The following is a 15,020-nucleotide window of genomic DNA, read 5'->3' as shown; positions in this document are numbered from 1 at the left end:
ATTAATTTTACCAAAATTATTGCAATGTAGTGACAGAATTAATGGCTGAAAATATATAAAAAATTTTAGATTAGTGATCAGTGTTGACTGTTTAGGTCTTTGAGGGTTTAACAGAATCAGCAGTAGCTCAGTGTTAGCTCATGAGTTAGTACCTGATATATGCTTTCAGAACTAAAACAGATTTTTTTCTGATAAATATTTCATTAACTCACACACAAAAGAATTACGTGAGGGAGTGTTAGTTGTAGTTTAACCCCTGGTTCCCTTTATTTTATCTTTTTTAGATTTAGTTGTTTCTATTTTCTGTTCTGTGTTGTATGTTGTTTTCTGTCAGTCATCTTTCAGCCTAATTAGTGAACTGCATTCTATGTAGTGTTGAGATCTATTTAGATCTTTTTAGAACCCTATCACTGCAGAAGGGGAACACCCAACAAGGCCTATAGTTTTAGAAATATTCTGACTGAGTCATCACCATCGCAGTGCTGCCCTTGTCAAAATCCCCGAAATCCTTACACTGCCCCACTGGCTGCTTCTGTCACATCAACTTCAACTGAATGTTCACTTCCTCCCAAAGTGATATCACCCACTGATAGATGCAAATGTAACAAGAAAATCACCTCATTACCACTTTACTTCTCAGTGGTCACTAATGTTATGGCTGATCAGTGTTTAGCACACATATTACATATACTGTATATAACGTAACGTAACATAACATAACATAACATAACAGAATATAATATAACATAACATCTATCCAGTTTTAACCACAGAGGAAAAAAATGACAGGATGAAATCTAGGAAAGAATGAAAAGTCACTTTTTTTATGTCTTTTTTATTTGTTGTGGTTAGTTGTGAGATTAGTCCAGTGCAGTCCACTACAGAATCCACTACAGTCCAGTCCAGAGTCCGCCAGTACACTGCAGTCCACTGTAGTCCAGTACAGTCCACTACACCACAGGATGTTAGTGCTGCATAAACCAGATGGGTTGTGACGCCGTCAGGTGGTTTACAATATGGTGACTCAAAGCTGAGGACGTCACATTTCCTTTAAATAAAACTGATCTGAGAGGAGTCATTGGCTCTGACTGATCATCGGCATATTTTAGATCAGTATAAATATAAATAAACATGTCAGAGCTCAGTTCAGATCTGCACACATGATTAGAGACACATTATTCTGCAGTGTTAACATCAGCCTGTGTTTCTGCTACATCAGCATGAAAACAGCTCCATCTCTCATTGTGTGTGTGTGTGTGTGTGTGTGTGTGTGTGTGTGTGTGTGTGTGTGTGTGCGTGTCGCCGTGGGAACACTTCTGCAAGAATCCAGCACATCAGTTGCCATAGAAACTGTGTTTCCATAATAGCAACAGCCAATGTGTGTGTGTATGTATGTGTGTGTTAAAGTATTTATTTTTATCATTAACTAGCCTATATTATTCTTATTATTCTTTTTATTTGTTTAGTCTCCTGTTGAGATTTCAGGTATATGTACTTAACTGTGCACTTACATTTCTGAAAACAGCCTCTTTTCGATCAGAGTTGAGAACATTTTCATTGCATTTTAACATAAATATTTGTACTTTCTACTTTTTCAAAAATAACCATAGTTTTAATGACAAAAAATCTATATATAAAATTATATACAATTTATGTCATATGTGTGTGTGTATGTATATATATATATATATATATATATATATATATATATATATATATATATATATATATATATATATATGTGTGTGTGTGTGTGTATATATATATATATATATATATATATATATATATATATAAAGCCATTAGTGATATTAGGCCTATTGTTAAATTTCAGGTAAAGATTGTGGGTTTGGATTACAATGTACCTATTACCATCATTAATTCCTACATGTCAGAAAATGTTTCTGTCAGACTCATTTGTAAATATCACACTATAGTAGATGGTATACACATTACCTGCATGTAAATTACATAAGGATACATGGGCACAAACAGTCTCTGTCATTATGGACACCCCTCTGCGTGTACATGTCCACAAAGGCTGGTTCACTCCAGGTGAATCCACAGGAATCTGAATTCAAACCCAGTATCACAAAGTTTACAAAAATTTAATTGACATTAGGAGTGAGACTACTGTTTTTATATTCACTCTTATGTTCATGAACTGTTTCTGAAGGATTCAGGGTATGATCTGCTCATAAACTGGGAATAAAATGCATTAGGCTGATGCAAATGTGACCTCCAAGTCACTTATAATGAACACATCTTTAACAATAAAGATAATGATAGTTTCATACCCATACTTTGAAAACAACAATAAACAAACAGCGAAGAACCATTAAAATAAGTCAGACAAAATTAAGTGTGTATGCGCGCGCGCGCGTGTGTGTGTGTTGCGGCTGTGACAGACTCAGTCTGTGGAAAAGGAGGAAGAGGAGGAGAAACGGGAGGAGGAGGAAGAGGAGAGACGGTGCAGCAGCTCCGGCAGCCGCGCGCACAGCCGGTAAAACAGCCGGTCCAGATCCTCAACCAGCCGGTGACGAGAGGGTAACCACAGGGTAACCAGAGGGTAAAAGCAGCCGGTAAACGGACCGTCACACGGTGAAGATGAGGCTGATGATGAAGATGACAGTCGCTCCGCTCGGCGGTGAGAGAATTAACTCAGCTGTTTTTTCTGTTTCCTCTTCATCACCTCCTCCTCCTCCTCTGTTCATCCATTCATCTTCATCACTTCATTCCGTTCGTTCGTTCGATGCTGTTTAACGATCTCTGTGTGCGCGCGGTGCACGTGTAGTCGCTGCAGGTTTCAATGAATTAAAAACATTTTACACCGTAAAAACAAATTATATTAATGATGGTGATGATGGTGATACAGCAAAACACCATCTATCTGATCGTGTGTGTATGTGTGTGTGAGAGAGATGGCGTGCCCGTGCGCGTGTCCGTTGCCGGTGTGTAAATTTAGACCTCACTGCGTCAGAGCAGCAGACTGACGTAAAAAAAAGAAGAAGAACCGCATTCCTCCACATGCAGCCTCTTCATCCTCATCGTCTTCATCCTCAGTGTGTGCACCTGTGTGAGGGTAGACACGTGGCCGCTGCAGGTGCATGTTCTGCACAGTTTACACGGTTCCACTGCGGAATTAAACACAGACACGTTATAATCACAGCTGAGCTGGAACAGTCATTAACTAGGCTGTGTTATTGTTGCTGTTGTCATTATTGTTGTTATTAGAGATCACATGTAACAGACCATACAGTCTGTCACAACACTCAAGTCTGTTTTAGTGTTTGTGATTCGGATTCATTTTAACAAATCAAACATTGTGTTTGAAGAGTCTTTGTGGGACAATTCAATCCAGTCAGTTCAGCAGTTCCATATCCCCTGTTCCCCTTTCTAAACTACAACAAAGGTGATATTATATTGGTTATAGACAGGATGCAGGCTTTTATAGCACTGTAAGAGGCCATTGCTCAGTGCAGTGAGATGTTTCCTTAAAGGTGGAATCAGAAGCTGAGTTCAGCATTCTATATCAGTGTGGGACAAAGTAGGACAGTGTTGGAAAATGTGGGACAGTGATGAGTCTAAGGTGTGTTTAAACGTTAGTGTCATAAACACTTAAACAAATGCATGTGTAAATATACTGTACATCTGCAAAAGATTCATAAAAAGATGGGAGTAAAACTACAGTGTTTCCCACAGAGTCCTTCAGTGTATAGTGTGGGGATGGGGGGTTAAAGGTCCTTATTTTTAAAGTTTGAAGGTTATTTTACATTTTCCCATTATGTTTTCCTTACTTGATTAAAGATTAACTGAAAAGATTAGATGAAACCATAGCATGTTTGCAAACTGTTTGTTATTACTATGATATTAACCAAAAAATATAAAATTGGTGCATTTCACTCTTGAGGTATTCATAATTTTACAAAGGCTCAGTGACAGACACAGTGTCCCAGTTACTTCAGTGATTAACTTTAACTCCTGCGTGCAAGTGCTGTTTTGAAGCTCTGCTTCATCTCATGCATCTATTAATAAACACATCATGCACAGAGCATGTGTTGGCTTTATAATGTATTTTTGGATTTTCTGATGTCACATTTTTACGTTAAAATACCATTTATGCTTTTTAAACATGAATATTATTAATGAGATGGTTGCTGCTGAGGAGCTACTTAGTTCACTGTAAAACCAAGTCACATACTGGCTGTCACTATTTAGTTAAATAAACAAAAACAACAGTATCATCGCTGTTAACTTTGAGTTTATTTTACTGATCTGGGTTGATTTCTCCTTTGCAGACGTGGTTTTCGTGGTTTCAAAGCCTGCTGGTTCTATGTTTGGCTCAGTTGTTTGACAATATCCACACAGATATATTTTAAAATGTACTTTCTGTGGTTAGTTTAATTTTCCTTGTTATGCATTGGAACATTATTTGCATGCTCCAGGTTCAGCCAAAAATGAATTTACATTGTTAGCAAACAGATAGGAGAGACTCAGATCAGATCTTTCTATCTGAGGTCCACTTTTCAGACCTTTTATGAGATTTCAACAAATGTGCAGGAGAACAATCTAAAGACACAAGAAACTACTCATGATTTAATGAATTTGATATTTTCAGTCCATTAAAACATTTAAACTTTGTAAATCTTTTGTTTTTCAAACACTGAGGTTCAAACTTTCATCTGATTTTCTTTCAGTTTGTAGATATGACATGATATTATGTGATATGTATCCTGTAGTGCTTAGGTTTAATGTGGAGCAGAAAACCATAAAACCTACAAATCGGTCCAAAGTCCACCTGAGTCCACCTGTTCATCCTCTCACACTGAATGCAAACAATGAGACGCTCTGCCATCATTCACACAATAACAGGCTGTTTAAAGACTTTATCTGTCAACAACACAAAACACTGGTACACATTAGAACGGGTGAAATGAAGCCTGAAGTCTGACTCAGGTGTGTCCATCAGACTGTTGTTATTTGATTAAAACTGCATTTTTGCATCATTTGAGTCTGACATTATGAAATATCCATATTTAGAATTAACATGAAACCCGCATAGCAAGACGAAAAAGATGTTTAACAAAATTTTAAATAAAAATGAAACAAAAGGTCCACCTGTCCTTCAGTCAGAGTCTGACAAACCTTTTTTCATTTTCTGACACGAACTCAAACAATTATATCAGCCCATTCTGAACCTCTAGATTCTCTTGAAAAACCACAGTTTTTCATGTTATACGGCTGCCTCAAACTTTACTTTGTCATTTTGGATTTTAACTTGCGTGTTAAAACACTTAACACACAGTCACACAGTGTCTGGATGATCAACGCAATGCAAAATATTTTCTTCTTTCTTTGGTGAGTCTGATTTGCCTGAATAGAGCTAAAGAAGGATATAGGGTGTTCTTAAAATGAAGGACACTTAACATGGGAAAGATGAACAAAACCTAAACAAACCCTTTTAGACTGTCATAGATACAGAGGTGTGATTCTGTCCTGATATCCCTGAACTACTCGTGTCTAACATCCAAATCTAGTCATTCAGGCCCTCATCACCTGCACCAGCCTCTGAAAGACTGTAGTACATTTCAGAATCACGCAGTGGGTGGAATTTGACTCAGGAGGGTAAAGTTACACTTGACCACTCCTACTACCACTACATTCACACTGCCAGTCAAAGTGGCTGAGTTTTTGCCCATATGAAACTCCTATCTGATATTTTAATGACAGTCTGAACAGCACAAATCTGATGTTTTCAAATCAGACCCAGGCCACTTTCATATGTGGTCCTCCATTGGGTGCATATCTGATATTTTGCAATATGACTACAATCTAAACACTCATGTCACATTTCACCCAAGTCTTACATCATTGAAATGCGACAGTTGTCACAGATAGGCTATGTGCTGGAGGAGGCGGGACCCAGCAAGATCCATAATTTCTTTGTAAACAGTGTGCTGTGTGTGTAACGTCATGTCTTCATCTGTGCATGTGGGTCACTTCAGGACCATAGACTTTACACATGAATCTGGTGACTGTTGCACTTAGATTATGATGTGAATAACTACACACACACACACACACACACACACAAAAAAATCAGATTTCAGTAAAAAAAAATCTGAATTGAGCAATAAAACCTGCAGTAAACGCTGCAGGTGTGACCTGTTTGTGGGCGGAGCCTGTTCAATGAACTGACCTCACTTGTGTTTGCCCTGCAGGTCATGTGCCTTTCGGTGGAGGATGGCCCATTAGCATTAAGCTCTCTTCCGTCAGTCAGGAGGTGTGAGAAAAGCAGAGGATCATGGGAGATGGAGGCCCTCTGCAGACAGAGGGGAACGCCCTCCTCAAAGCTGTCTTCCAGGGGAAGCTGAGGCTGACCCGCCTGCTGTTGGAGGGTGGAGCTTACATCAATGAGGGTAATGAGCGCGGGGAAACACCCATCTCTGCCGCATGCATCGCCTCCTATGACGAGTCTCAGACCCGTCAGAGGATGGTGCGCTACCTGCTGGAGAAGGGTGCCGATCCGAATATACCGGACAAAAGTGGGCGCACGGCGCTGATGCATGCCTGCGCAGAACGGGCAGGGAAGGAGGTGGTATCACTGCTCCTAGAGAATGGAGCTGACCCCAGTCTCAAAGACTACAACGGCTCCTCTGCACTTGTACACGCCATCAACCGGGGAGACCGTGACACCCTGCAGGTGCTGCTGGATGCCTGCAAGGCTAAAGGCAAGTATCAAGAAGACCAGTACACAGTATTGGCAACATCACATAGATTAGGGGTGCCAAACTCATTTTAATCGAGGGGTCACATACACTGTTAGCGAGCACTTCTTTGCCGAAATAATCCATCCACCTCACAGGTGTGGCATATCAAGATGCTGATTAGACAGCATGATTATTGCACAGGTGTGCCTTAGGCTGGCCACAATCAAAGGCCACTCTAAAATGTGCAGTTTTATCACACAGCACAATGCCACAGATGTTGCAAGTTTTGAGGGAGCATGCAATTGGTATGCTGACCACAGGAATGTCCACCAGAGCTGTTGACCGTGAAGTGAATGTTCATTTCTCTATGATACGCCAAACTCCAAAGGCGTGTCAGAGAATTTGGCAGTACATCCAACCGGCCACACAACCACAGACAATGTGTAACCACACCAGCCCCCAAGACCTCCACATTCAGCATCTTCACCTCCAAGATCATCTGAGACCAGCCACCCGGACAGCTGCTGCAACAATCAGTTTGCATAACCAAAGAATTTCTGCACAAACTGTCAGAAACCATCTCAGGGAAACTCATCTGCATGCTCGTCGTCCTCATCGGGGTCTCAACCTGACTGCAGTTTATCATTGTACCTGACATGAGTGGGCAAATGCTCACATTCGATGGCGTCTGCCACTTTGGAGAGGTGGTCTCTTCATGGATGAATCCTGGTTTTTACTGTCCAGGGCAGATAGCAGACAGCGTGTATGGTGTGGTGTGGGTGAGGGTTAGCTGATGTCAACGTTGTGAATCGAGTGGCCCATGTTGGCGGTGGGGTTATGGTATGAGCAAATGTACGTTATGGACAGAGAACACAGGTGCATTTTTTTGATGGCATTTTGAATGCACAGAGATACTGTGACCAGATCCTGAGGCCCATTGTAGTGTCATTCATCCACGACCATCACCTCATGTTGCTGCTTGATAATGCACGGCCTCATGTTGAAGGATCTGGACACAATTCCTGAAAGCTGAAAACATCCCAGTTCTTGCATGGCCAGCATACTCACTGGACATGTCACTCATTGAGCATGTTTGGGGCGCTCTGGATCGGCGTATACGACAGCATGTTCCAGTTCCTGCCAATATCCTGCAACTTTGCACAGCCATTGAAGAGGAGTGGACCAACATTCCACAGGCCACAATCAACAACCTGATAAATATGTGAAGGAGATGTGTTGTCCTGCATGAGGCAAATGGTGGTCACACCAGATACTGGCTGGTTTTCTGACCCCCCCAGACCCCCCCAACACAGTAAAACTGCACATTTTAGAGTGGCCTTTTATTGTGTCCAGCCTAAGCCACACCTGTGCAATAATCATGCTGTCTAATCAGCATCTTTATATGCCACACCTGTGAGATGGATGGATTATCTCAGCAAAGGAGAAGTGCTCACTAACACAGATTTAGACAAATTTGTGAACAATATTTCAGAGAAATAGGCCTTTTGTGTACATAGAAAAAGTTTTACATCTTTGAGTAAAGCTCATGAAAAATGGGAGCAAAAACAAAAATGTTTGCATTTATATTTTTGTTCAGTGTACATCCCAGTATGATGTCAGCTGTGCCGGACAAATAATAGCATAATGACATAAACTCCAAACTTTTCTCTTTGTTTTAGAGTGAAAAAAGTAAAATCACATTGTGAGAATGTTTACATCTACAAACTATCCTTTAAAACATGTTAATAACATGAATAACCTGAAATTTCTAGAGAAAAATAAGTGCAATTTTAACAATATTATGCCTCAGCTTATCATTCACATGTAGATTGCAATTTACAGTTCACAGTAGATCAACAAAGGCACAAAACATTTAGTAACAGACATAATATTGTTAATATTGCACTTACTTCTCTTAAGACATTTCAGGTTGTTCATATTCAGGTTATTCACATTTTTTATGAAAGAATTATTTGTCAATTTAAACATTTTCATGTAATTTTACTTTTTCATACTAAAACAAAGAAAAATTTGGTGTTGTCATTATGAAAGTATTTTACTGGTCCGAACCCCTTGAGACTGAATTGAGATGTGACCCCTGAACTGAAATGATTTTGAAACCCCTGATTCTTATTGTCTTAAGTGTATTTTTTGCATTTCACGAATTCATCCCACAGGTCAGATTGGACCCTTTGACAGGGCAGGTTTTGCCCATGGGCTGTATGTTTGACACCCCTAATGCAGATTATTTAGGAGAATAGAGCCCAGTAGAGCCTTCAAGAACACAGTTAGCGTTGACAAGACGAGAGTATTTTGTGGCATTTTTTCTGTTTGTTATGTAGTCTATTAGTAGTCCCCTATTGTTTATATTGTAACTGCATGTTCATTGTCTGCTAACCCTCTAGGTAAAGAGGTGATCATCATCACCACTGACACATCACCATCCGGCACCAAGAAGACCAAGCAGTACCTAAACTCTCCACCATCACCAGGCATCGTTGACAAGCTGACGCCCGCCTGCATGTCTCCATCCGAGGTAGAGATTGGCACTTCATCTCCGGCAGACCAAAACAAGAATGAAGAGGGAATCTTCAGCTTTGCGCTTACGTCGGCCCTGCCACTGCCATCGGCCAGGCCACCAGGAGAGAAGAGGCTACCGCCCCCCCGTAAGCTGCTGAAGAGGCTGAACTCAGAGCCCTGGGGCCTGGTGGCTCCATCGGTGGCTGCATCAGTGGCTGCGTCAGTGGCTCTGCCGACAAACACTGTCCCTCAACGTCCTGACCAAAACCTGGAGGAGGAGGAGGGTGACCTGAGCCGGACCATCACCGAGATTAATGGGATGTCCATCTCTGAGCCTGCCAGACCTCTGTTGTCACGACGACACAGCATTGAGACCCACGACCCCAAACTGATCGACCGATCCTGCTCTGAGGACTGCAACACCCTCAGCGGCTCCTGGGCCGAAAAGGTCTGTACTCATTTAATTTATTTTATATTCCATCTGTTACATTTATCTTTTAAAATGTTTAGGTCAATAGGCTACTTTCACAATATTTTCTGTTATTTATTCCTAACAGAGTTCACTGTTTTCCTCTTGAATGTGGCATTGCTCTGTATTAATGCACCTGTTGCTTTTGTATCCCATGCTTATTTTTCTTTTAGTCTCTTGGCCTAATTGTTTTTTAACTACATAAGTGTGTATTTTATCAATAGTCAGGTTTCCATCCAAATGTATTGCAATTTTAAACCATATTTTCAGAAAATCTACTGTTGTTACGTGAATATTATGGTTTATCAGCGTCACATTACAAAATGTTTCAGTGTGATGTAACATTTCATACGATGAGTGTTTTAACGCTTTAGTTAAGATCCAAACTGACAAACTAATGATTACTGCTGATTGTGGAACTATTGGATGTACGAGGTAAACAGTCAGAAACTTCAGTCTTTAGTTTTAGTCTCTGAACTGAATCTCTGGTCTGGATCAAATCACATTGTTTCGATATTTGCAAGACTTTGTCTTACATTTATTTCTGCAGCTCTTCATTTCCAACTCGTATGTCAGTTCCATTTGTTTTGAGTCCCCCCCAACTGAATACACACGAACACACATATTTGTTCACAACATCTGCTTACATTTACCTCCTTCACATTTACCTTTCATCCAGACAAATATTCCTACTCCCCCACTAACAGGAAACAATTTTCAGAGATATTTTGAGAATTTTTGCTGTATCCACTCGGGTTTTCATTGTTTGTTGCAAAGCACTTAATAAGATTGTTTTGATAAGTGCTGCACAAGCAAAGTTTCCTATTTTTTATTTTTATTCTTAAGGTCCAGCAGCACCAGATCCTGTATCGCAGAAACACGGCCCCTGAGACCCAGGAAAATGCAGCAGGCCCTGGTCTTGGTCCAGCAGCTCGGGCCCTGGCTCACCCCAAACTGACTCGGATGGAGCACTACGAGTCGGACACCCACCTCTGCCCTGAGTCGATTCCGGGCTCCCCAGATTCGGGCCGGGTGTCAGTGGAGCGGCGCCGGTTCAATGCTTCGCCCCTGTCCCTGGTCACCAGCTCTTCCCGGGAGTCTCTTGAGAACATCCCCAACTCCGTGTCCCCCCTCACAGTGCGGCGGCGGCCCCCAGGGCTCCTGGAGCGCAGAGGATCTGGGACGCTCCTCCTGGACCACATCTCCCACACTCGGCCAGGGTTCCTGCCCCCCCTCAACATTAACCCGCAGAGACCCATCCCTGACATCCGGGCCAATGGGAAGCCCACGTCTCCAGTTCACTCCCACAAGATCCTGGTCCCGGTGGCCCCAGCTTCACCCAAACGGGGTCCAGATTTTAAGATGAAGAAGAAACTGATGAGGAGGCACTCGATGCAGACGGAGCAGATGAAGCAGCTCTCCACCTTCCAGGAGATTCTGAACGAGAAGGTCATCGAGTCCAACGGGGACTGAGGACCAGGAGGGAACAGGGCATGATGGGTAAAACTGGGGGAGGGGCACCAAAGGCACTTATCTCCAGGTGTTAAGTATTCTACTGACTATATTCACATGGCAGCCATTTGTCAGTAAAGTAAGAATGAAGAGATGGTCTTGAACATGGAGTTGGTTCTGTCAGTGTCATTTGATCAAACTGATCAAATGGAGGATAAAAAATACTGGAAATACAGGAAGTCATTGTTACAATAGAAGAGTTTTCATGGGTCAAGTGAGGTGGGATTCCATCTTGATCATATCGTCCATGTGTTTAACTATTGACTGAAGAAAATGAAAGATTTAAACAATTTGACATTTAGTTTCACTGTTTCTTCATTAAACCCTTCAAATAACCAGTTCAGTTGCTGTGAGCACAGATTGGCTGATTATTTACTGACTGTTTTTCTATTAACACTTCTTACTGGCAGAAACTTTTATTGCAGAGGTTTGTTGACAGAATCTGACATCTGCTGTGTAATACTCTGAAAAGGAAAAAGCCTGGAGAGCAAACACAAAGTTTTTAAATGAAGATTAATATCAACATTAGGTTTGTTGAAGCATTTACATGACAAAACTATCCATTAGTTTATACCAACATTATAAAGTAACTGACATATGGTTTAAGGGCATATTTTTGATGCTGATCAAGAGATTTATTTATTCATTTTTTCAGTGTAGTCATTCACTTAATTATTCATTTAAGCCAAGTGATTGGTGTTAATATTATCTAGCTATCATAATCAGCAAAAGGTAGCACTGATAGTATGTTTTAAACTAGAAATACTGAGTTAAAATGACAGCTCAAAGGTTTAAAATCATTCTCATCTAGATTTATTTTACAACTGGTTTGATGGTTGATCCTGCATTTATCAACCAGTTACTTTAACTTAGATGTTAAGTTCAACTCTTCTCTGGTTTACAATGAAATGAAAGAGTCTTAATTTCAGACACACGCAAGGTGTTTTTAGTATTAACGAACGCCTGGGGGTGATATCTGCTGAAAAACGTTATCAACTTTTTCATGCTTCAAACAATTGTTATTTTTGCCATTAGAAATTCACAGCTGCTCAACTTCTGCTTAACCTGCCTGCCTCTAGTCACTCTATACAAACTTTTATCCAATTTGTAACCTCTTAACCCTTAATAGGGCACTCATAGAAATACCCTGAAATTAAAAATTTCAACCTTGGTGTGCTATTGGAGGACCTAACAAGACTTTATTACTTTTGTGAAATTTTTCACATTTTTTTATTATGTAGAAAATCAAGGTCAATAAAATTACCATATGTGGTTCCTTACTCGTATGTGACCTCCCAAAAAATCCAAGTAAATATAAAAAATACAAGAAAAACATATGTAAGGTGAAAGGAACATGTATTTTAGAACTGTTGCTGTCACTGTCTTATAAAGTTTGCAGAAATTACCAAAAATAATCACTTGCCTGATAAAAGGTTAATTATAAGTTTGCTTCAGAGCTACTGGATATTTTATGGAAAAAGTGTCTCCAAGAAATTGATAGTTAAACTGTGTGACATTAGTTACTTTTTAAAGTTTTCACAGGCTTGTGAATTGATTTGTTATTAGTGGTGCTAATGTTGAAGCCTGGTTTTACCTTCAACACAATGGATGTAATATGTAGTCCAGTCTTTGTTTGCTTTATAAGGTTCTACAAACCAATACTGACGTCAGAGAATGGCTGCCATGTGAATACAGTCAAGTGTTAATTGAAAGTTAGTAATAAACTAACAACTAAAGTTTTCAGCTTGAAACTAATTCTGCTGAAACTTAGATCCCATTATGGTTCAACAGGTCATCATTAATTGGCTAATATTTAGTTAAACATCTTTAAACCAAACATTTAAAGACTTCGGGGTATTTAATATTTGAATTGAAAGATCATCCGATGAAGAACTTGAAAAATAACCATAATCTGTAGCTCAAAATAATGCTTTCATTCACAATGTTTACTCTTGAAACACATGTTGAACCTCCTGAAGATGCTTCTGAGTCAGATTTTAGCATTTTGGTACCTCGCCTCCCGTTTCATTTCATCTTAGTGCTCTGAATTCTCTGTTCAATGGAAAACATGAATCATATAGAAGAACCGGGATGTGTTGATGTTTACAGATGCACAATTTGCACCGAGGTCTCGTCATGTGACTGATGATAAACTTTTAAGTGATAAACTGAACTCTGCGCTGTACGCTCTGTAATTATCTTTAGTCCACATTATAGTTGGTATTTCAGTGTCAAAGATCCAAAACAAACTATTTCTCCTGGACGGATGCTCCAGACTCTGTTTCTGTACTTTAATCACTTGGAGGTGTTTTTATGATCCGTTCGTGTCCAAACAAGTTCAATGACAACGTGTTTGTGGTTTCATACAAATCCAAAGAAGAAGATGAAGAAGGAGTAGAGGCTGGAGCCAAAACCTGCTGCTGAGACTTGAAACCCTGCAAAGATCTGGAGCCTCCACCAGGGGGCACTGGCAGTTAAAGACATGTCTGATGCCTACAATGACCTCTTTCTACAGACTCTGAATCACAGCAAAATGATTTACACAAAAGATGGACTGCTACTTTAAAACAAAACCAAACTTAGTTCACAAAAGAAAATATATTAGACACATGTTCTCATAATTATGGCCTGAGCTGCGACCAGCATGAAGGTCTGGTTCAAACTGTGGATTCTACTCACAAACGAATTTCACTTTGAGGAGCAGAAAATAGTATGAAATTCTCAAAATTTTGTACATGTGTCAGAAAAAAACATACTTTATGGTCCTTGGTCATGGATCTGCTAAAAAAAAGGCTCAGCAGCTCCCCCATACACAATTTACAAGAATTTTTGTTCCATTTTTTATTATGTCTTGTCATTGATTTTTCAAGTCTAATTTTAGAGAAATATTATAAGATATAGAACACATCATGATTTGCATAAAATTTGAGTGAAACAATGTAGTTTTGAAATTAAGTAAAAATAGTGTATATGAATTTACATTTATCCCAGACTCGTCAAACGTTGTTCTTCAGGGGTTAAATGTTTAAAGAATAATCAACGCCTTCTTGAAAACAAAATCACAACATATACAATCCATATATTGCTTTTTCATAGCAGCCATTTTGGTTTGCGAAAGCACTCAATGCACTGACATTACTAGCAACATTAACAATGGCCCTGTTCCATTTAGTTTTCTCAGGAGGTCCTTATAGTGTAACATGCACAATTCAACAGGCCTTAAACTGATGCAGCTAAATGGGATGCAGCCATTATTAACCGACCTGTTCCTCCTGTGTGTATTTTCTGTCTTTTGGTCAAAATGTTTGATGTAAAAAAGGTATAACCCACTTCAAGCTCAAGAGGCAAACAATAATACAGGTCAATATGTGAAAGAAATTACAGCAACCATTATGTTTTTGTCGCTTTAGTGGTTGCATGGATCTGAGAATCAGTATGAATCATCACATGGCCTCGCCAATGTGGTTGGGAAATTAAATTAAATGTCATGCATGATTTTGAGAGATTTTATGAGCCAAGATGATGACATGATTCACAGTATTCTTAATGAAACCAAAATGCCTTATATGTACAATATCAAAAAACAATACGGTGTGCATTAGTTGGCAAAAAATATAAATATTTGATACAAAATGAGTAACCACTGTAGACAATGACTGCACAAACAATTTTTATTGAGTGGGAAAGGAAGTGCTAATATGGAATTATGATTTTTAACATTAGATTTGTTTTTTGTTTTGCAAAAATCTGCATTTTCTTCAACTGATTCCACGTTATGATTATGGGTAACTAAGTTGAAACATTTCTCA

General features: G+C 39.7%; 1 protein-coding gene across 3 annotated transcripts; it reads left to right on the top strand.

The window, feature by feature from the left end:
* The first annotated feature begins 2,467 nt into the window (after positions 1–2,467).
* Positions 2,468–14,529, top strand: ankrd34a (ankyrin repeat domain 34A). Of its 3 annotated transcripts, XR_003937768.1 has the most exons (5): positions 2,468–2,647; positions 6,222–6,731; positions 9,116–9,678; positions 10,546–11,241; positions 11,684–14,529. XR_003937768.1 is itself a non-coding variant. In XM_030158737.1 (4 exons), the coding sequence occupies exons 2-4, from the start codon at positions 6,305–6,307 to the stop codon at positions 11,170–11,172; spliced, it is 1,617 nt and encodes a 538-aa protein (XP_030014597.1). In that variant the 5' UTR covers positions 2,468–2,647; positions 6,281–6,304; the 3' UTR covers positions 11,173–14,529. The 3 variants fall into 3 exon arrangements, 2 of the variants coding, with proteins under 2 accessions (XP_030014597.1, XP_030014596.1); XM_030158737.1 differs by having other exon boundaries at positions 6,281–6,731; positions 10,546–14,529; XM_030158736.1 differs by having other exon boundaries at positions 10,546–14,529.
* Positions 14,530–15,020: the final 491 nt, after the last annotated feature.

Source organism: Sphaeramia orbicularis, chromosome 16 (genome assembly GCF_902148855.1).
Source record: "Sphaeramia orbicularis chromosome 16, fSphaOr1.1, whole genome shotgun sequence".
Lineage (NCBI taxonomy): Eukaryota > Metazoa > Chordata > Actinopteri > Kurtiformes > Apogonidae > Sphaeramia > Sphaeramia orbicularis.
The sequence above is the reverse complement of the archived record's forward strand: the minus strand, read 5'-3'. Positions and strand labels throughout refer to the sequence as shown.

Coding starts and splice junctions, on each gene's coding strand:
- ankrd34a (XM_030158737.1), top strand. CDS start 6,305: ATGGGAGATGGAGGCCCTCTGCAGACAGAGGGGAACGCCCTCCTCAAA. Junction 6,732..9,115: donor GGATGCCTGCAAGGCTAAAG/GCAAGTATCAAG, acceptor CTAACCCTCTAG/GTAAAGAGGTGATCATCATC. Junction 9,679..10,545: donor GCGGCTCCTGGGCCGAAAAG/GTCTGTACTCAT, acceptor TTTATTCTTAAG/GTCCAGCAGCACCAGATCCT.